This window comes from Rhamphochromis sp. 'chilingali' (genome assembly GCF_963969265.1).
Source record: "Rhamphochromis sp. 'chilingali' genome assembly, chromosome: 2".
NCBI classification, from domain to species: Eukaryota; Metazoa; Chordata; class Actinopteri; order Cichliformes; family Cichlidae; genus Rhamphochromis; species Rhamphochromis sp. 'chilingali'.
The window spans coordinates 16,867,426-16,891,449 of NC_137930.1; the positions used below are offsets into that span (position 1 = coordinate 16,867,426).

General features: G+C 39.8%; 1 protein-coding gene across 7 annotated transcripts in view; it reads right to left on the minus strand.

Annotated features, from left to right (window-relative positions):
- dab2ipb (DAB2 interacting protein b) overlaps positions 1 to 24,024 on the minus strand; it is a 177,726-nt gene that overhangs the window by 133,089 nt on the left and 20,613 nt on the right. For 2 of the 7 annotated variants that reach the window (XM_080874665.1, XM_080874664.1), the window contains exon 1: positions 6,256 to 6,958. The exons of 4 other annotated variants lie outside the window; for them this stretch is intronic. In XM_080874665.1, coding sequence (XP_080730791.1) covers positions 6,256 to 6,379 — 124 coding nt within the window. In that variant the 5' untranslated portion in view covers positions 6,380 to 6,958. Of the gene's footprint in view, positions 1 to 6,255; positions 6,960 to 24,024 lie in introns of those variants that run through there. One more of the 7 variants, XM_080874668.1, reaches the window with a different exon arrangement.

Sequence of the window (24,024 nt, forward strand, 5' to 3'; positions counted from 1 at the left end):
CAACTCAAGACTCATTCCACGCAATTATTAAAAAAAAAATTATGGTTCAATATAGGGCAGTGCAGGGCTTTGTATCTACCACTCAATTCAATTTTATTTATAAAGCGCCAAATCACAAAAACAGTCGCCTCAAGGCGCTTTATATTGTAAGGTAGACCCTACAATAATACATACCGCTCATTATATCGCACTCCACTGTGATATAATGAGCTGTCACGTAGCTTTCCGTTTCCCTGGAGGTCCACTCATTTGTAGTAGTTAGGGCAACAGAAGATGCCTAGGACAGTTCAGCCTCAACTTCAATTTTTTCCTGCTCATACATGCTTGGAACGATCTTGCCACTAAAGTAGACACAACGGGATATCATAGCATGGCTCAAGCACATTCATCATAGTTTAAACCCCTTGTTTTGCACAACGGAATACGGCCTCCCGTCTGCAGCTAAACACCCCAGTAGCTTTTGTAATAGCTTTAGCCCGGTCGGACTGGGCAGCAAAGGGCTGCTTAAATACCGAAAACTCCTCTGCTCCTCCACTTGGACAGACCTTCGCTTGACAGACTGACCACGCGCACCATACACATACTTTTTTCCCTTCTTTTTCGAATCTTCGGATCACGTGCGTGCCGAACCGTGGCGTGGGATCGGTTCGGATTACGGATCAACCGTGATCCGTTGCACCACTACTGAATATGGTTAGGACTCTCAATGGACCAGTCACTAACCTGTCTGTGTACCTGCAGTCTTTTAGCTCATGCTATGCGCATGTTTTACTGGAGTTTACAGTACTCTCTCTTCTTACATTCAGATTATACATAATAAAACCCTCTGCGTCGACCATCTAGCTAAGTCAATTTTCCCCTTCACAAGTCCTACTAAACTTTTTCAGTAGCATTTCTTTTTTAATTTTCCTCTCCTTTGTTCTCTCCTGCAGTTCTGCCTTACTTTAAGGAACTGCAAAACTTGCTGTTGTGCATCCATACAGTCCACTGAGTGGTCACAGGTCATATTAAACTGTTTAATTTTATTATAAAGCCATTATCTGATTAGTGCAGTGAAGCATAAGATTAAATGCAGGAGGGAATGGCTAACACTCACTTATTAGCTCATGTTTGTATCTCCACAAAGTCTTGCCATTATTGTAATGCTGCCTGAAAGGCAGTGGAGACACCCTTAACCTTCAACTTTACTTCCCAATTTAAAGACTGGCTTTTAGATCACCTCATCTAATGTTTTACAAGAAGCTGAAACAGAATAAATTTGCTATTTCCAGTAGGGTCTGGGGAAGGAAATAGACCATATATAAAATACTGCCTTAGTATCCAGGTCTGAATAGTGAATGATCCTTACTAATGGCCAACAGGGGGCGACTCCTCATGGTTGCAAAACATATGAAAGATTATAAAAAGGTCTGTCAGAAAATGACAACACTCCCTATTTGATTTATGGCCTTATTAGTGTTGCAGTGTAGAAAATGTTCACCACTAGATATCAGTAGATTACGGATTTCTTTCTGTAGAGTTCTATTTTCTTATCTCTGATAAATTGAGTCCATAAATATAGATATGGTGGCAAAAACATTACATTTAGACCGTAGCTCATAACGGCTGTGGCCGGCATCTTTCTGCTAGTGTTTACAGTGGATCCAGATCTGCCCCACAATTTTTCCCCCCCATCTACAGAAGGCTGTCAGTCCACAGTTTACCTCAGCTGTCAATGCCGGGCGAGAATTCAGTATTCAAATATGGTGGGTTAACATGGCGGCTCCCACAAACCGCAAACTCACTCCAAATCTATTAATGCACGCACATCTATTAATAGACGCACAGGACGTGCGTCTATTAATAGATGTGTGTAACTGTGTCTATTTATGAGTACAATATCCTTTTTCCATTAAATGCCCTCAAAAAATTACTGACTGTACCTTCAAGCATTTTCCTGAGTATATAAGCTCCTGAGTTAAATGTCTATGTAATATAACATGATTTTGTTTCATTTGATAGAGCAGATTTACAATACTGTTACCTTGGTTACACTGTAGCTGACCTTTGAGCATACAGTGTCATCGTTTTCTCATTCAGATCCACCTCTTACTTGTCACATCCATCACAAAATAAACCCAAAAAAACCAAGATGATAACTGCACTTCAATCCACAAACCAATTTGGCTGACATACAAGGCAAAAATACAAATCTCTTTTACACTCTGTGGAGCAGGATGAAGGTTAGGGAAGTTAAAACTACTCAAACTAATTTAAAACACTAAGATTTCTCAGATGAAAGGAAAATCAAGGTAATCTAGAAGGACTGGGAGAAAAGAATCACTTCCTGTGGTGTTCAGGTGATGTTTTGCCAACTTTAAAAGTCAGGGAGAAAAAAAAATATGCAAGAGCAGACTGAGATCAATGGACAAAAAAAAAAAAAAGTCAAGTCATTTCTATCTCAGAGTAACTGGCAGATTTGGGGGGAGAGAAAGATCCAAACTTTCCAAAAACACTCTTTAGGTAAGTCTGATATCTGTTGTCAGATTTGTACCTGAAAGATCTACTAATGACAGCTCAACTTTGCTGTTAGAAATGTGTCAATATGGGAGGATATCGTTTTCAAAGGCCCAATTTTGTTCCACCGAACAAAAACATCTCTCTGAGGAGGCTGAAAAAGTTCAGTAGAGTTACCTTTAACTTTTTTTAAAGCTGTTGTGTAATGCAAAGACTCTTTGTCTGACACAGAGGCGATAAATGAAGGATTCTGTTGTGAAAAACAGTCAGTACTCCAATCAGGGGACAATTCAGATGCAAGTTACATGATTGCAGGGGGGGGGGGGGCCTCCAAAACACGCAAGTCAGAACAGGCTGCGCAGCTCTCCCTTTTACAGACGAGCGATAATTTTGTATGTAAATGTCGCCAGCCCTGGCAGAGCAGAGGAAACAGATCCAGAGTGATTCTGAGGGTGAACCTTCCTGAAATTTTCCATTCACAGATAACAATGCACAGACAAGCACACGCTCAGAAAACAATAACACATGAGCTCATGCGGCTGCCATCTGATCGGTGCCACTGACTGTGCAATAGACAGGAGAGGCTACAGCACCTTCCTCAAGATATGGTGTGAGCAAAACTTTATTGTTCCATGCTTTGCTGCTGCGCTTCACATGTGAGACACATCTCAACAATAGCGTCTCATCTTGCTTCAGGCACACTAAAGTGTTTACCAGAGAGACCTCTTATTTATTTCTTCTCTCCCCACAGATCTCATTACAGCAAATTAAAGAAAATCTACTATGTGGTTGTAGTACTATTTGTTCTATGGTAATGCAGTCATTCTGGATGAGACGAGAGAATGTACGGCTAATCTAGACGTGACTGACAAAGCTAAAGTACTTACTAGTTGCAAAGACAGTGCAAAAAGAACCAAAAATAAGTGCAGCCACCCAAGTAAGAAGGCAACCGTCCACTTTCTGCAGTAAACCTTCCATAACTGTAAGGAATAAAAAAAATTGAATCTGATTTCACCAAGATAGATTTGATTTCTCTGCCGTAACATACATGTGCATAACAAAGAGTTACTTTGTTTTTAACCACACTAATGCTGTGAAATAGCTGCAAGACTGCCAAAGCCAAAACTTGCTCATTTAAACTTTTGAACCATCTGGAGCAACAATAGCACTGATTCAGGCTCCCGTTTTTGGCTGCATGAAAATAAAAGTGTTACATTTGTGCTAAAAAGGAAAAACGATGTTATTCTATTAGTAAAGGCTCGAGCCTCTCTGGAGAATTAGGTGAGATATAGCTTGGCTTTAATTCTGTTTGCACCACTGCAAATACACAAGATCCTCACTCACAAGCAGTGAAGGCTCAGATGTCTAGTTGCACTATTTGCATACCTGCACAACCTGACATCACAAAGACTTGGTACTAGAAGGGTGGCGGTTTAAAGGCCGGTTAATATGAGTCAGGTGACGTATAGAAAAGTTCAGGGCTACAGTGCTCTGCAGTGTGTGAAAGCAGCTTCATACTCTGCTTCCAAAGAGTCGAAGTGAACTAAACAATGGGCTGAATTCATTGCAGAAGTACGCTGTGTATTATATTCTAGCTCAATAGAATATAATACACCACCTTTCATTTGAGGAATGAAAGTATTTCCTTTTTGGTTTAACACAAGGTGGACAACAAGTAGCTTCTGAAGCAGTCTGCTAACACGGTGCAGCAAAAATACTGAAATATGTGCACCTGGTTACACTGCATGTAAACATGTAGCTGATTTTACATGTCATCAAATTTAATTAGCTATTTTATTTTTACTTCATCTCACAAGCTACATACGTACATGCAGTGACCACTTCATTAGGTACACTTCCTAGTACTGGCTTTGAACTACTTTTTGCCTTCAGAACATCCTGAATTCTTTGTGGCATAAATCCAACAAAGAGCTGGAAACATTCACATGATAGCATCACACAGTTGATGCAAATTTGTCAGCTGCACATTCGTGATGCACATCCTGTTGGACCGCATCCTAAAGGTGCACTGCTGGATTGAGGTCTGGTGACTATGGAGGCCATTTGAGTGCAGTGAACTCACTGTAAATCTCAAGAAACCAGTTTGAGATGATTTAAGCTTTGTGACATGGTGTGTTTTCCTGCTGGAAGCAGCCATCAGAAGATTCAATTCAATTCCTACAGCACCAAATCACAACAACAGTCACCCTGCAATAATTCAGAGAAAACCCCAACAATCAGACGACTAAGCACTTGGCGACAGTGGGACGGAAAAAGAAAATTGCGCCTAACCTCTATTGTCCAACTGTGGTGACCCCGTGCAAACTGTAACATAATTTGAAAATGCCGAAAACTGCTTGGTTTAAACTTCAGCAATCCCCCTTGATCACGTCTGCACACGTAAATGCACTTGTTGTTTCCCTACGATTGGTTTATCAGCTATTTGCACTTGCAAGCAACTGAACAGGTGCAGCCAACGAAGTGGCCGGTGAGCATATGTTGTTCTTCTTACTGCATATGCATCTTATTTAACCCTACAAGCTAATGAAAGCTCTTTTTTTCCCAAATGAAACAGAAGTGGGAATGTAACTTCAGTACTGCTGACTTTACCCGTCTGTGTGTCACCGTAACAATCTGCAGCCTGTGTGTAAAAGTTTTTTGTGCAAGGAGCTTGCACTTAGCCACAGAGATCAAGGCAAAGCGTGTTTTCGTGTGCCTTTGTACTTAAACTCGATGCACGTGTGCATGCATGCGTGTGCGCGATCTCTTTGGAGGAGTGAATGACACAGAGTGGAGACTTCAAAGCATCTCTTTCATCAGCTGGAGCGAAGACATACAAAGCAGGCACCTACACACTGCATTTGTCTCGCTCTCACGCTCAGGTCCAGCTTTGTCCGTCTCTTACTATAGAAGAGATGGAGCTCAAACAGCATTAAGTCTCAGTGAGCGAGAGCCACATGTTTTCCTGAACTATCCTCACTTTAGAAACTTCTGCATCACATCCACTGCAGAGTAAATCACTTAGTAATCATAGTTTTCTTCTTCATATCCTGGTTGGCACCTTACTTCAGCTCACTTAGAAGGAAAAAAATCAATAGGTTGAAGATTTCAGAGATAATTCTTTCCTATTCATTCAAGTAATGTTAGCAAAGCCTTGGGGGCAGACTTCTCACTAGAACCTTGCAGTTCGAACACTGCAAGCACTATGTACAGTGATCCAGAGAAGCAGCAAAGTGAACAAACACACTGCTGGAGGGCACAGAGTGGCAAAAAAATAAATAAAGACAAAGTAGTTATGCAGTGCAGAAAAACTAACAGACTTCAAGCTTTTTCTTGGTTGCTAATAAGAAAAAACACACATGTGGGCAGAGTGCCCAAACAGGGTGGAATTCATCAGGTTCGCGATGAACTGCAAGCTTCCCAGCTTTGATGGTGAAATGTGAGAGCAGCATCACTTTGCGAATAGTTCCGCCAAACTGTCAACTGACAAACTCAAACTTCTTCTTAGGAACACACAAACATGAGCGGCAGCACACAGCTTGTTGTTGCCAGGACTAAAAATAATGCTACCAGAAGAGAAGTTCTCCTATGAGCGATGCAGAAGAGATGTCAAAAATTAGAAAAGAGGAAATGCCACGGATTATATGAGTATTAATGCCCTGCCAGCGAGTTTTTATCTAAACTAACATTGTGTACATGAGGTTGAAACTGCTGCATGGTGAGCTTTTTTTCTTTTTTAGCAGTTGTAGTATTTATTACCCCTGCTGGCAGACGGCCTGCTGCGGCTGCGTGACCGGCTCCGCTGACGCTGCAGTCGGGATTTGCCCAGGAATCTGTAGTAGTATGAGGGTCTCCCAGATCCCTTCCTTGTAACTCCAGCCATGGTGTGATTTCCCACTCCGAATCCGACACAAAAAATATGAACAGCACTAAAATCCAAGTCCTCCTGAGGTGCTACCGGCGCAGAAAAATGTGAGGAGAGGTTTTCATGGATCACAACTCAAATTTATGGCAAAATTTCACTCAGGAGTCCTCTTGGAGAGATTCACATCTACTCAAGTCCTCATTGGTAGTGTCAGAACAAAATCCCCACCACTGTGAAACCATTTCCCTCTGAAGAAAGAGAACATTAATCCATCGAACATTTACTTCAGCTCCAATACTTGTGTCTTGTCCCACAAGCTCAGGTTACTGCTCTGAACCTCTGAGCACTCCCCCTCCTCAAAGTTTCCCACACAGAGATCCCAAAGGCATGATGTCCGGAATAGTGTGAGCGTGTATCCTGAATGACAGGAAAGCTGTTCCTGCTCCCAGTGCAAGAGTGCACTAAAGGAATTTTAGAGACAGTCACAAAGCCAGTTCTTCACATTCAAACAGGAGCGAAGGAGAATTTGTCACACAGCTTTACACAGTCAAAACAACTGTCCTCACCCCCTGAAACTCAAATCCTGTGAGTGTAGAGAAGACAACATGCTATGTGGCTGAGAACAACAGGGGGAAAAAGTTTGGGATGCCTAGAAAACAGGCAAAGCCTTCAGTGGAATGGAGTTAACAAGCCAGCTATCAGATCACAGCAGGTTTCAGTTCCCTCCCACAATCAAACTAAAGCTGCTGTAGACACACACACAAGACAAACTCTGGAGCAGGAAGCAACACTTGCTAATAAAACGTCACAACCTTTGACATTCAGTGGCTCCGGATCCAGTTTTTTCAGTCATGTTCCAGGTTTTACACTTCAGCCACTAATTTGCCTCCTCAGGCAAAAAAAGCATGCCTGGGAGTGACAGCCTATCAGAAGCAAATGTAAATAAGCTATAAAGAGTGATAAACCAGCCAATCACTGCATGCTATGAAGAAGACGGCCCATAGTCCACATCTAAATACAATGGAACAAATGCAGACATGTGTGCACATTAGGGCTTAGTTATGGAAGTGCTTTTAGCTTCTTCCTGACTTCACATAATGCTAATTCATACAAAAAAAAAAAAACTTGCTCCAGAGCTGGATTTTCTGGAGAAGCCAGTCCTGAAAGCTGATTTACTTCAAATAACTGTTAGTTGCTGAGACACCCCTTGAAAATAAGTATTTTTGTTGAATACCTTACAGAGCTCTTGAGATCTTGGCGTGACTCCAAAAACGTAGATGATGTAATGTGTTTAAATAAAACAGGTTTCACCTGTCACTTCACAGGAAATTTCTAATACTCATTTTCTGATGTTGGGTACGGTTTCTAAGCAGATCTAACTGCGTGCTTGTTAAAATATGTTTAAAAGAGACTACAGTGAGTCCCAACAAAGTCCACTGATTTCTCCTCTAGCCCCTTTAAGGCTGTCACGTTGTGAAGCACAGCACAGTTTCCAGCACTCCTATTCCAGTCATGTTTTGCCCAGTTGGACTTCCATCTCATCCTCTTTGTCAAAACAGCCACCCAGCAACCTGAATTTTATTTGGGTGAGTCAATGGGAGCAAACAGGTTGGGTGATGAGCAAAGACTGCACTGGTGTGGGCAAAAAAAAAAAAAACTCCCTGGGACATGGCCACGGTGTAGATAGTCTGTGGTAAACGTCCTGCCTGCAAGCCCATACTCGGGTTTATATGCCATGATTTCTTCCACTAAAGACTGCTGCTTGGAGTCTGTCTCTAAGCTGGGAATCAGACTTTTGTCCCCAGTTATGATCCTGTGAATGACAGCTGGGTTACTTTGACAAATCTATGGTTAAACTGCATTGATTTTCAAGTCGTCAGAGCAAGCTGAAGTAGCGGGAACGTGGATAAAGCTCAGCTGATATAGGATTTTTAAGAACAATACAGATACTGATATGTGTGAATTTTAAAATCCAATATTCTAATATATTGGCTAATATTTTTTTTCAGACGCACAAAACATAAACAGATTTCATTGTTTATTTGCTTGTTTATACACTTGCGCTGTCATTTTAACTGTCGATATCTATTTGATCAGCTGACTTTCAAGAGGAATAGTGGCCGAATTCCCAAACTTTTTCACTGTAGCCATGTAATTACAAATTGAAGGCAGAACCCCCCCAAAAATAAATAAATAAATAATAAAATTCAGCTCCACTCATGTAAAACAGCTATTAGATCCAGCTGGAAACTGACTAAAAAGTCACAAGTTAAGTTAAACTTATTACCAAAAAAGACACTTATAAAAATCAAGATATCTAATCAGAAACACACAATCATAAACAGCTCAAAAAAGGTCAATTTTATACATTCTTGTAATCAAAGTCTGCCATGGTTTCCAAGATGAACAGATTTCTGTGTTGATTGTACCTAATCAAAGTCTTCCTCTCTTTTTCTCTCATACTCGCGCTCTGCAATACATTTCCTTCCTTCAGTGGCTGCTCAATTGTTCACTGTGATGCTGCTTGTTGCTAGTGAGAGCAGTGGGGACCATAACGCTGCATGCTGTGAAGAGTTTTTGTCATTACCCCAGTCCATAAACTCCCATCGACACAATATAGCAGTGTGTGTTTGTGCCTGTATGTCTTATAACATAGAGTAGGCATTCCCGAGGTCCCACAGAGCGTATTTAGCAAGCATACATCACTCAGTATCAAGCCAGAGCCTCCTGCTGCAAAGCAGGAGAAATGCATTGCCTCCAGGTTTTGCATTGCTGCCACTGAGCTCATGAAAAACAAAAACCCCTGAAGAGTGTACATATTTTCTGTACTTTTAAAGGTGAAAGCAGCAATAAACACACAACACGCAAAGTCTTAAAAACCTAGTCTGTAAGGTTACTGAACTCATATGGCAGTTGAGTGTTATTCATACACACAAAAGCGGCGTGTGTAAGGCCGGACCGCTTTCTTTTTTATTTGAAAGCAGATTGATCTTGCCAGCATGATAGTCGCTGTGGGAATAGCTACCTACAATGAGTTCTTGTTTGACCAGCCAGGAGTTTATAGACAGCCAGTCCAGGGTCAGGAAGAGTTCGTGTACAGCTGGTGGCTCCCCTCTGCCTCGATGACAAACACACCAGTGGGCAGTCAAAGGGCCAAAAGAAAGAAAGGCCAAGAAAAAAGTAAAGTAAACCACAGGCTTTCATTTTAATGTGTATGCTGGCTAAAAACATTTGCATTATAAAAGGACCAAATAAGCTTTCGCAGGTACTAATGAATATGGCAAACATTGCAAGAATTCAAATTGCTTTTCAAAATAAGACCTCCAGAACAAAATGCTAATAAATCTGAGAATAACAGCTTAAAAAAAACAATCAAAGGAGAGTTCAGGATATGTGCAAGGTTTACTTTTTTTTGTTAATGATCACATAGCTCCTCTTAAGTTCCTGACATGACGTTCAGGTATTCTATCAGACTGAGAGCTGGACTTTGACTGATGCACTGCAACACCTTGGTTCTTTCCTTTTCAAGTCATTCTGATATGCTTGAGATTGCATGTGCTTTAGCATGACCCAATTTTAGCCAGCTGTTAGCTGCCAGATAGATGGCCTCATATTTGACTCTCGAATTATATACAGAGGCAATACAGAGGTCAGGTCAATGACCATGAGGTGCCCAACTCATCACTTCTCCTCCACCGTGCTTAACCACTGTTATGAGGTGAAATGTGGTGCCGTACATTTTGTCCAAACATCTCCACCTTGGTTTTATCTGTCCAAATAATATCGTTCCTGACGTCTTGTGGTACATTCAGATGTAACTTTGCCATGCTATTTTTAGACAGGGGAGGCTTTCCAAACAATCCACACTGGTTCAGTCTTTTTCTAATTTTACTGTCATGAAATTTAACTGTAGCTCTTGGGTCACTCCTTGTGGCGTTGTATGGACGCATTCCTGCACCAGATCAGTGCTCTTATAGAGGTGGTGAAGTAAATTTGATCAGTAGCACCTGGCTGTTGCTTACCCGTTTAAATCTTTTAAAAGCTGAAAAGGTGTACTTAGTTTTTGATAAGACTGGTCTTCATAGGTCTAGAGGACATCTGAGGTCTTATAAAAAAAAACAAAACAATAATCAACATATTTTCAAGTTGTGATGAATTTTCTTCCAATTACCCTACGAAAACTAAAATCTGCAGTGCAGTTTATTGGAAGTTTTCGATTACTTGGGGCTAGGTGTTAGTTGGTTTTGGTCATTCTAGCTCACAGTAACATGAAATCTAAAAACTGCCTGCTCTATTTACCTTACTTGAACATTCAAATATGCACTATAGAGATAATAGAGATGTGCAAGTTTCTTTACAATCTTTTTGACAGCCTTTCCTCAAACCCAAGAATCACTAGGAGTTATTTAAGTGACTATTTTCCAGTCAGTCAGCCAGCCATGTGAATTGATTATTCTCAAGAGCAGCAGAGTGGAAAAGGCTTTTTAAATAAAAAAAAGTCCTGCAGTGTACAGACAGAGTAATGACTCAATCTATCATGATAAATGGCTTGCACTGACTGTACTGACTGTACAAGCCATTTAGGGCAGTGAGAACGAATTAAGCAAGAGTCAAAATGATGTCTGCAGGTGGAGTCCTGCAAAACCTTTTAGCCTTTTAGTGCCTGCTCCACTCGACTTGACTTGTTTTCAGTCATTTTCCTTTACAAACTCGTAAAATGTAATGTGCTTATGGTTGTTACAGCATGCGACTGAAAGTCTTGCGACATCATTTCTATGAGACACGAACGCCACAGCAACGGGTATCGAGGCGCTGGTATACGTGCTGGTCAGTCTAAGGCTTTTTGTCAGACTCAGGGACCACCATGTTGTTTTTTGTGTAGCTATTTCCTGAATTTTCAGGTTTCAAAATTAGCGGCCTGGATTTTTGTGAAGGAGAAGCTCTCATGACTCAACAAGTGATACTACTGACTAGCCAATCAGTGACATGCAGTCTGCTGACGTCACATTTTCGAATCGCCTCAGATCACTTGGAACCCCAGTCGAGTAGGCACTAAAAAAGTACCTGGTACCAAGTACTACCACCTAATGGAAAACCCTAAAAGCTGTGCCAAGCTGACCCAAGTAGGTACTCCTGGAAAAAGGCTATTAGTGTTCTTGTGTTCGACTAACGAATAATGGGCTCAACAAGATTTGATGTAAGAGGGTGTATTACAGTAAATAAGGGTAAATTATTCGATTTACTCAAACACAACAGCAAAATCCTTTAGAAAATGAAGTAGAAGATGCCTGAATGGTACCTGAGAGAAACAGAAGTGAAAACACCACATGGGGAATGTGAAGTCAGTGTGACCTGTTGAACTGACCACATTGTATCCAAGATAGAAGAACAGTAGAAGTTTGTCCAACTAGCACTAAAGACTAATGTTTCACTCTGTTTCTTTACAAGTTTCTGCTTTTGTCTAACTCTGACTTCACAAGAGTATTTTACTTGAGAGGGTGTAATTAGCAAGGTGTACTCAACCTAAACCATCAGTGTTAAGATGGTAAGAGCAATGACATTTCAGAGTTCTGAAAGTGAGACCTAAAACCCAGAGAGGCACTAAGTGAGCCTGTTGTTCTCTAAAATACTGCTGCTCTGAAGATGGAACTAATTCCACTTTCCGCACAAAAAAAAAAGACAAAGGGAGACGTATTGATTCTCAACACAGCTCACTCTATTGTCTCCACACGGATACAGGGTCGAACACAGAAAAGGGGAGCACAGTGGCCATTACTGCTCAAATACAGCCAGCCATTAAAAGCGAAACATCTCAGACAGAGTCACAGGGATTAGACAGCTCTAAGAAAGCGTAAAGATTCAAGGACTGAGTGTCTCGTTCATCTGGAAATTGAGAAATGCATTAGTATGGATTACAAGCAGTGGATAGGCCGAAACTGATGGCTACTGCTACTGCTGCTGGAGTCTCCTTGGGCAGATCATAGCTTCCCCTCTAAAAGACAGCTTGACTTTATTATATGTAATAAAGTCACGATGGATTTGGTGTAAACAGCAACAAACTCGTCCTACAAGTAAGGGAGTACGTTTATTTATACAGCACTTATCAAGAGCAACAAGAACAAAAGTCACAAGCTGCTCTACAATATCAAGTAAGATACAGCAATGAAAACAGTATAAATGGACAAAACTAAATAATAGCAGGCAGGTCTTCAGCTTCTTTTTAAAGCTATCAGCAACGTCCACATTCTCACAAGCCACGGTCTCATTTTGTGTTCAGCCTGAACCCAGCTACTGCCAACAAGCACTGATCAGATAGCAATGAGCACATTGCGTATCATTTGTCTTCCTCTATATCTCTCTTCCGAATAAAGGCTAACAATGTACAGTTATATACAGGCCTGTGGCATTACTGACTCACTACGTTTTCTCTTAAAATGGACATTAAAATTTTTTCAATGTTGCCAAAATATTTTCATAATTCTGTTTTCCTATAAAAATAGTTAGTTATGTTATCCAAATATTATTAAAAGTACATGTTTTTATTTATAATGGAGTCAGTATGTATACAATACTTAATTACGATTCAGTTAAACAGTAGATCATAATTGTATCAACACTGACCCCTACTGGAAAACATGGTAATGTACAACTCGGTGACACTGACAACAGTCTATTTGTGCCACGGTGTAGGAAAAACTCAAATGCTGCATACTTTTATGACAGACTTTTAAACACAGTATCAGCCTTTGGTTAAACATATAAGTAAATAAACTATTGTTTACCATGATATGCAGGATTCATGTCCAGGACTGTAATCATGAAGCAGCAGAGAGACGGGGAACCGTGAAACCATCTCAACCTACTCATACTTTTTATTGTTCCATGCAGAGAGTAATTAAGTTAGCCGATCCAAATTTTCTCTTTGAACACATTCAACCTACCCCTGTATGCTGCTATAGTGACAGACTACTTACATCTATCTAAGCGTTCTTTTCTTCCTCCTCTTATTCAAGCCTCCCACTCCCTCTTGGCCAGAGAGTAAAAGGCCAAACTGGAGAATGTCCTGTCCCAAGCAGAGCTCATTATACAAGCCTAGAGACAGAAAGAGAACAGGCGAGCCTGTGTGACACCGTTGGCCAGAGACAAACAGATATGCGAGATGGAGGGGGAGGAGAGGAGATGAACTCCTCTTAAGCTTTGATTAGAGGAAGAGCGCAAATCAGCAGTGACGAAGGGAGAGAGATGAGAGGGAGCCTTCGCTTATGAAACAGCCACTTGAGAAAAGCACAGAGGGACCTTTGACAGTGTTGTCTTCAAATGTAATATTAAAATGCCACAAAGGGCACATGCACAGTCATATCCATTATGTAAAGTAACAAGCAGCTGCTTTGAAAGTCCTTCCAGAGGCAAGTCTCGCTGCTCGGCAGCTTTCGTGGTAACACCTTTGAGCAGTTATTTTGAAGCCTTTATTAAATGAATGAGGAGAGAGGCATTTGAAAAAACAAAGAACACTACACAACACAACACTATGGCTTAATTCAGCCGTGGAGAACTGCCTGCCATGGCTTTACAAAATCCTCTCACAGATTTATGTCTCTGTCTGAGGTTTCTTCCTGTTGAAAGGGAGTTTTTCCTTCCCACTGTCATCAAGGTCTTGTTCAAAGTAGGCCTCTGATTGTTGGGGTTTTCTCTCTAATATTGTTGGATCTTTACTATATGATATAAAGTGCCGTGGGGTGAGTGTTGTTGTGGTTTGGTGCTATATAAATAAAACTGAATTGGGTTTTAAAGTGAGATCAGCAGTGAAATCCATGCTTTTATTACAACTCAACTGGAACTCCCATTTTATCCTCACTGCTCACAGCTGCCTGTTCATTTTAGAGTTCATTTTAAAATTCTTTTATTTGTTTTTGCAGATCACAAATTGTGGAACAATTGTGACCATTAGAAATTAGAAAGGTCTCCTCAATGTCGATATTTTTAGTCTGAACACCCACCTCTTTGGTTTGGCTTTAAACCCATTATAGAATTGTTAATTTTATTATATTGTTTATTGTTATTGTATTTTTATTTTTAGTATTTATACTTTTTCTTGTTTAAGATTCAGCAGTTTGGTCAGTGCTAGCTGTTTTTAAAGTGCTTTATAAATAAAGTTGGCTTGGCTGAATGGGACTGGATATTTCAAAGTTGCTTTGCTCCTGAAATACTAGTTGGTCAAAGTATTTAATTAAATTTTTATTAGGTATAAAAAAAACAATTGGCTGCATAGCTCAGCTATGTTAGGATACCACCCGCCACAAACCAGGGCTGCAATCCCAGTACACAGCAGCGGCTCTGTCTGCTAATAAACTATTTAAAAAACTGAGCAGATGACTACTGTGCAAAATAAGTTCTAGGTTCAAAAGAGAAAAAACAATACAAGAATCAACTTAACTTCTTAAACTTGCTAAACTGCATCATGTAGAGGGCACTCAGCGGTAAAGCAATTAACTCAAACTAAAAGGTTGATTTTACTGCTCTGTGTGACTAATCGCCAGATTAACTTGCATTATTTGCAACAGTGTTTCGTTTTACTGTTTATGTCCTTTACAGGGTTTTATCACCATGTTATCATCTTCATTTGATAATGTCTCTGACTGTAGTAGGCGGCACTCAGGGGGATCATTTTGTGTGGAAAAAGAGTCATATGACCTGTGAAATGCCCATTTTTATGTGAAGGCACACAGACCCTACAGCAGAAAGCCCGACTTAACAGAGAAAGTCCATTGTGATACTCTTTATCTTTGACCAGTGTTTTAGTTTTTGAGGATTTGTGCATCTGTTTATTAATACTTGCGACAGTGTACTTGACTGTGTCTCCAAAAAGTGCTTTTTTTTTAAAAATACCTACTGTGAATATTAAAAAAGCCCCTGAAAATTTATAATTACATGACAGATTCACTTCGAAACTAATAAATCTAATAAATCTGAAAGTAAACTTTCAAAGAATAAAAACATAACTGAAGAGAGCAAACTCACTCTGGAAACTAACTGAAACGAAACTAAACTGAAAAAAGGAAAGAAAATTCTAATAACTGGAAAGCACAAAACTAAAATAACTCTGGTTCTGCAGTACTTTGAGTAAGAAAGTGGTATTATAGCCTGATCACAATGTTACATTCTGCACAGCTGCTTAGATGACAGCCTTTATGGAACATGTTGTGTTCCATTTGAGCAGGATCAGGCGCCTGCTGATCAACTTATTAGCATACTGTCATTATACTGGAGGCTTCCCTCCTGACCACCTCACTCTTTTACTATTCTGTCCTTCCTATACCAACATGCAGGTTGACAGTAAATGAACATAGTCGTGCACAGCTGTGTGCAACACATATCAAAGAGACAATGTAAGGATTAGAGTATGAAAAGCCCATACTCTGCTGTTGACGTTTAAGCGAACGCTTACATAGCAAAATCTGTTCCAATCGAGCCATAGACTGCTGGTCAGATTCTAGCAACCCGCTAACTCACAAGTACAAACATCTCCATCAACTACACTGAGATTTTACTCAAGCAAATGGGATCAATCCTTTGTGGAAAAATGCATGTTCTAAGCATGACGCACAGACACATAATACATGTTAAGCTCGCCACAGGTTTTCACTTTCCATCTCCTTTTAGCAATTTCTTATATAATCCAGATGGAAAAGTCCCCTTTAAATGTCAAATACCACGCTGTTCCTGCAGGAAGGGAATGGAAGAATAAAAGTCCTCAAATAAATAAATAAATAATCATGTCATTATAAAGGCTTAAAAAAATCTCCATTCACGTAAAAACACAAATGAACACAAAGCAAACCAATCCGAACCTCCTTCTCTGTGCTGTACTCTCTTCAGATCTCACAGACTCAAGTCTACCTCATCTACACATCAACTCTGGAGTTCTTTCTTTGACCTAAAACTCTGTATGTGTGGACAAAAGGCTAAAACAATTGGAAAGGATAATATATATGTATAAGTGTTTTCAGAGCCAGTTTTAGAGCGCTTCAAGCAAACACTATTGAGGTTTTGCAATCACATGACAACAAACCACACAACTAAATTGTCTGTGAGAGAATGTATGTGTGAGAATGTAGGGTTGGGTGAATAAGGCCCCAATAACACGGGTCTAGAGACCAGCAAGTGACTTCCTGGCAACCACCAGTGATTGAAAAATGTGCATTCAGTGATTGGTGGCCTTGAAAGTACAATTTTTCTGAAAGTTTTTTAGCTGCAGCGTTGGCAAACAACCTTAAACTTGAAGGTAAAAGTTCTCTGTTTCCACTTTGAGTTGCAATATTTCAAGTTTTAATACTGCTTTGTTATTAGTTGGCAAGCATTTGCAGACAAGTTGCCATCTTCCATCTAAGCTACACGTCACCAAAGCAATCTGCTAGCGACCAGGGTAATTGTAGTTCACTAAAACTAAACTACAAACTAAAAGACACAATATGACAAAAATAAAACACTAAACTTCTGGAAAAAAAACAACTAATACAGTTTTGTGAACCACAAGATGTTCACAAGACTGAGACTCAACTGCTTTCATAAAATTATGTTGTTGTTTTTTTATTGGTATTATATACACCAGTGCTGATTTTACTAAAATGTACTAAATTTTACTAAATCTTGCCTCTGAAACTAACACTTTAATAAAGTGTTAGTAATAAAAACTAAACTAAAACAAAAAAAGAGACTCAATAAAACTAAACTGAATTAAAAATAAAAAGTCAAAATGAAATTAAAATAAAAACAAATTAGAAAATACAAATCTATTACTCTGCAACCGATTTCACCTGGCAACAACCACCAGCAACCACTTGTCAACCTTGCGACATTTAGTTTATACAACTCTTGATGAATGTGTGCTTGGTGCCGCATGAGAAACTTCTATACTAAATAAACCGAACAATATGCCATTAAAAGCTTGTGGTTGGAACGTAACTTCAAAGCAAACGTTTGAACTTTCATTTGAACATGATGTACTGAAAGCTTGTTCATTCTGATGTCAAACAGTATACAAAAAAGTGTTGTCAGTCTTCTTGCTTCACAGCTATCAACCAAGGTAGCTAAATTATGCATACACACTTCTAAAATAGCGTACACGACATTTTCTTTCTTGTCAGGAATCTATAATTCTCTTTTCTCTGACAAGACCAGCTCTAGAGACAGAAAACATTAGAGGACAGGCAGAGCCAGGAAGTTGGATTTTTTGGGTAGAGAAACATGTCATTACAGAAGCAGAACCGTATTGCTTCAAATTATCCTCCTCAAAAACGCTATTCCTCAGCTTTTTATTGCTCTTTCCCTAACTTTGCCCTTGCAATAAAAAAAGCATTTTCTCACTTCTCCTTTAATTACTCACTTTCTCTTTGCTCTCATTCACATTTAGCCTCTGCACAGAACTCTACTTAAATAAAGCTTAAAGAAGACCAATAAAATCTTTATGTGTCTCATACTTTATTTAATTCCACTTCACATTCTTCATATTGGAATGCGTGGAATTCAGTCACAGCCCATGTAAGGGTCACTGCTATCCATTCAGTCACAGAGGCTCCATTGTCATATGAACAATAGGCATAATTTGTTAAACGGCCATGTGGAATTTAAGTGGTCCACAGAGGGAGGTTACGGAGGTCACTAGAGATTTGGCAGCGATACCCAGGGGTAGTGCTTCTCTATCCATAAACCACTGACCTTTGATGTGTGCAAATGTGCCAACCGTTAATGGGTCTCTCACCTGCATCTGGCATGCAATCACCCACTTTCTTCTCCAACTGTGGTGTCTACAATGAGTCGGTGCACTGCAAGAATTTGTCAGCATGAACACTGAGCCTAGACTTTGTTGAGGCGGTCCTCTTAAAGCACAAGCAAAGGCCCACAAGCTGTGCCGCCCAATCAAGCTGACTTACATCAATGGGTCAATAACACTTGGACAGGGGATACGCTACCAGTTATGTTGCCCCTGAATTCAAACAAACATGGTGGGGGCCCTGTAGTACCATACCCCCCGCCCATACATAGGAGGATTGGCTCTAAAGTGTTAGCACCCCCGCATTTAGGCCCACATGTGTACTTTATACAGCCCTGGGCTGTATTAAGCTCCAGAAAACAGACGACAATCAACTGGAAACAGTCAAAGATTTTCTCCCAGAGGGGTTTTGGATATTATAACTGCAAAGTCACCTGACAAAGTCATATGCGCAAGTTAAACAAAACTCACAGAACATTTGAAGGAACACAGTGTCTCTCAGTGTCTCGCAAAGCGCACAGACTCCCGTGGTGTTGCTGCTGGGTGCTGAACAGTACAGATGGAGGTGTTCCTCACTCCGAGCTCGAGCAAGAGTTCACACATTTTTTTTTTTGGCTTGATGCTTATCAAAAAGGGGAAAAAAAGAAACAAAGGGAAGCTGCTGAAGAAGCCTGAAGAGTGATTGAACATAGGAATGGAAGAGCAACAGGAACATGAGCTTCACAGTGTTCGGAGCATTTTTGCTGGGCGCATTTTTGAAGAAGGGTTACTAAAAAGTGTTATTTCTAGATTACACACTTGGAGCAAAAAAAAAAAAAAAAAAAAAAAAAAAAGGTGAACTGCAGAGCGACGATCAGGTCTGACAGTGAGATATGCCACGGGGCCTAGAAGATATTTAGATAGGTAGATGTCTGTTTGGGGTTTTTTTTTTTTTTTGTTTTTTTTAAAATGAAACCCCAGTATACAATATTTTTTTTAAAATCCAAAGAAGCACAGCTTAGAATTTCAAACCTGATAGCCACTGCTCCCTTTTACTTCTTTCTAACTAATGACAAGGTAGAAGAGGAGTTTAGCATTAAAAGTTAGAAAATAAAGAATGACACTAAATCTTTTCTAAAGGTGCTGACTTTGCTTCATTAGTTCCCTTTCTTTTTAAAATCTAAACTATTTAGGATTCCCAAAGAAAACAATCCTGAAAGATTATATCTCATAGTCTCACACAAATTAAAACAAAAGACTAAAGAAGTGCATCTTATCCACTAAAAAAAAAAGAAAAAAAAAAAGGATAAGGCCAAATATTTATCCAAGAGTTAACAGCAGGCAAACATCACATTAAAGCCTGCGAACATATAATACATAGCTTAACAATGTAGAAAGGTATGCGGTGGGGCATTCCACTGTGCAGCCCTGATGTGCAAACATCGAAAAATTACCCTCACCTGTAACCTCTTCACAAAATCACTATCTATAGCTGTGAGGTAGCATAACATAAACAGCAAGGAAGGTGATAAGTGGACATCATCAGCATACTAGTAAAGTTTCTTTTAAGTATACTTTATTTCTGGCATCTCCATTCTACTATGAAACAACCAACCTGGTAGGCAAAAATCCCAATTGCTTTATACAGGACTTTACACACACCTGAACCTCATTAGTCTCTACCATCGAAAAAAATAGGTCAGACCAAACAATACGATTCTAAACAAAGGACAGGAATAAGATTATGCATGAAACTGACAAACTCATTTACTCAGCTAAATGGTTTGGAAAGTAAAACACGGCATACAATACAACTCAAAAGACTCTATAAAGAAAATAAACAATACTATACAAAATGAAAAACCCTTCATTTGGTTACACCCAGTGATGCAATATATGACCTCATGACCCTATATAAACAGGAAGTACTGGGGCAGCCTTTCTCACACACCTGGTTTAGATATAGGACCTGATTAAAGGAAAAACATGGTAAGTATAACCAAAGCAACATAAAGAAACATAGTTTACCAGGCATTTGCCTGTGAACAGAAGAAAATTCAAATGACCTAATGGTTAATAGTATTTGCTTAAAAAAACATATGCATGGATGTAATGGATGCAACTACCACAAAAAAAAAAAAATCTGGGTAGTATGTTAAGCAAAGTTAAACCAGCAATGTATAAATTAAAGCATTAGGGTTGACTGTAAAATAACAAGGAATAAACTATCAATATGGTTAAGGGACAAGTGGTAAACGAGTTCATGCCTAACCACTTTGTCACAATAGCATGTAAAGGAACACCTGGGGCCCGTTCTTCGTACCTCGCTAAGTAGGTTAGCCGGATTAGATTGTTGACGATTTCGCGTGATCCTGGATCAGTCGGTTCCCCGAAGCTCATCCGGGACTTGCTGTCATAGCAACAGAGCCGTAAGCGTAAACCTGCTCGGGAGCAGGTTTACTTTATGTAAACAGGATTAGATCGCGGCCACGCAGGTATGTCCGCTTCATTTATACGAAAGCAACAGCGATAAATAAATAACATCAATGTAACTGAAGATAATGCAGCACTTGATCCTTTTATTGATGTCACACAGATACATACAGGTCATTTCCTAAAAAAGGGAAATGTAGGGGAGAGCGGGGTAAGTTGTCACACGGGTAAGTTGTCACACTGTTCATAACTCCAACACTAGAGGCTCTATCTCAAAAACGAAATAGCCACTTTGTGTGACTTCTTCTTCTATAGTCAACCTCCTGTTCACATGTGGTCAAGACTGCTCTAATCTGAGGTGAGCACATCTTTTTTATTTTTTTGACCTAAAACGAAAAATAAATCACTTTAAATTTTCTTCAGTACAACTTTGTTAGGTATAGATGTTACAGATTATTATTTTACACAAAATAGAGGAGACATTAACGTGTCTTTTGATACTTCAGCTGATGTGCTATGTTGAGCTAACCCTGACATTTAGCCAAAATTAGCATAAATGTCAGTTTGGGGCAAGTTGTCTCATTAACTTTGGGGCAAGTCGTCACATGTGACAACTTGCCCCAGTACAAATAAATGCTCCAAAAAATTGTGATATTGTAATTCATTTGTATTTGTAATAAGGTTTTTGAAGAAAGGAAGGAGAGGCAGGAATTAAGGAAGGAAGGAAGAAAGTAAGATGGTTCGAAATTATCAACGAAAGACAGAGCGTGGCAGAACACCACCTGACATTATGTTAAAGGAAGTCAGGCAGGTAAAGATGCAGAACAAATCAATCACAAGTACAGCAAAGGATTTTGACATAAATTACCGCACTGCAATTACTGACAGCGGACTACCAACTCCAGAGGACATCCAGCCATATCCAAAAGCTGGCCGCCGAAAACCATCCAGCAAAGGAAGAAAACGACGCAAATCAGCAATTCTAACCGACACGCCAGTGAAGCAGCAACTAGAAAAAGAAAAGAATAAGGCTGAATCTAGCAAAAAGCTGTTTCAAAAGAGAGGGACGCGAGGGGGGAAAACATCTGGACCTATGAAGAACAACGCAGCTAAAAGAAGAAAAATAATTCAAGAGTCATCATCAGATGATGAAGAGTGCTTCTGCCTTGTCTGTGTGGAGCCATTTTCAAACAGTCGTCCAAAAGAGACCTGGGTAAAATGCGTAAAATGCAACAAATGGGCCCATGATGCTTGCACCTCAGGCCAGGCAATTTATGTGTGCCAGAATTGTGACTATGAAGTTGAGTCTGATTAATCAGAAATAAGACATCTGTTTTGTTCAGAGTATAAACATGTTAAGTAAAGCAAGTTATTTGCAGCATTCCATTCAGTTATGATGGATTTATGTGCAAGCCAGAGAACATTTGAGTTTAAAGTTCAAACTAAAGTTTTCTTTCTACTTAATGTTTTGATTAAAATGTGTATTGGATTGAAATAATTGTTTTTTTCCAAATTCTCTTGGCATAATTGTTCAAATTTCCAGTTTTGGTTTGAATTTAACAATTAAAATCAATAATCATAATTAAGTATTTGTGTTCATATTTTAAGATAATCTAGTGTGACAACTTACCTGCCGATGGGGCAAATTGTCACAAGTGCACATTCTCCTTTCAACAGTCTACAACTCCGTAATGAGATAAGATATGAAAATGTAATCAATACATCATATGTGCCCGAGACTTCCGTCTTTCATTTGGTGAAACATTTATTACGTTGTGATGTATGGTGCTCAGTAAAAGTTAGTCAGTGTGAAGAGTGTGACAACTTACCCCGCTCTCCCCTACTATTAACATTCTATTACATGTATGTGATTATTACAGATGTAATTCATATTTCAGAGTAGTAATTGTAAATTACTTCGTGTAATCAAGATGAGAGACCACGGCTATAAAAGCCAAGGTGGATTTGGGAAGTCTGTCGCGGCCATGTCCTGTCCGTATACGCGAGCCACCCATTGCGGAAGGTGCAAGATTGATAAGGAGAGTCCTCAGAATTCAGCGTATATTGCGGGACAGACAGGATCCTTTAGCTCAGCGCGACAGTGTGCTCATTGAGAGATATCGATTTTCCCGTGAGGATATTATTTACTTAACCAACTTGTTGACGAGGGGGTGCAGGACCACCACCTGTCTTTTTTTGCTCTGCCCTTTTCTTGGTTGCTGTTATAAACAAACAAACAGATTATTTCAGGCTCTCTTTCCAAGAGACGAAAAGCAATATAAGTGATAAATATTACCATTCTGTAGAATATTCTTATATTTCACTTTTACTTGTTCCCATGTTCTAGTGGGTCCTGTTGTGGCTCTAATGTGAAAGAGGATATAATATAACAATATAATATAATGTAATATAATATTGGATAATATAGTGTAATATAATAAATCTACCCTACCGCCTACTGGTGTTGGCCAGAGGGGCCGATGGCGCAATATGGCAGCCTCGCTTCTGTCAGTCTGCCCCAGGGCAGCTGTGGCTACAACCGTAGCTGCCTCCACCAGTGTGTGAATGTGAGAGTGAATGAATAGTGGCATTGTAAAGCGCTTTGGGTGCCTTGAAAAGCGCTATATAAATCCAATATATTATTATTATTATTATTAAATTACTTACGAGTTTAATTTGTCAGCAACTTTCTGCCAGCCCTCTCTCCTTGCTTTTGCAGCCTTTGCAGTGTTCCCTTGCGTTCTGATTAAACTCTGAAACTCCTGAAATCCCTCACTCAGGAGTTCTTGCTCTGCTGCCGAAAAATACCGAGCCGAGCGCGCTCCTTCGACATTTTCGCCGACCAATCAGAGGGTTGCCGATCAATGTTTCTACTATCGATGCGTAGCCCCTTTTATGACACCCAGTGATGTCACATTACTGCGTCCAGCTGTACTAATCGTCAACAGCAGGTGTGTTCGGGGAACCGGATTAGCGAGCTCACGGTTAGCGCGATGATTTGATCTTGGATGTGTCATTTGATCTTGGATGTAGTAAGCGACGTACGAAGAACGGGCCCCAGGATGTGCTGTTTTGCTAAACAACAGATAATGATAGATGAAGACAAAAATGGACTTTAGCAACAATTTTCAAAGTACTTGAAGAGAGAAAAAGAAGCAGTATTCGATTAAAGAACACGGCCTTGCCAGCTGTTTATATTCTGCTTTGGGGTTATGGGGCAGATGGTGGAAAAACACATTATACAGGATGGCTTATTCCAGAATTCATTATATAAGCTATATGCTATTAGAATGACTCTTACAATACCCCTGCACCAAAAATGTCTGTAATTTCCCAAGGGGTGTCCAAGCTTTTGCATAAAATCAGAAGTCTGCTCTTCAGCTGACTCAAATTCAGACTTTGTGGACAATAAAACCCATTTGGTGTCAATGAAAATCCCATATATTCTCCTCTGGCTTCACAAGGAACAGCATAAATATTA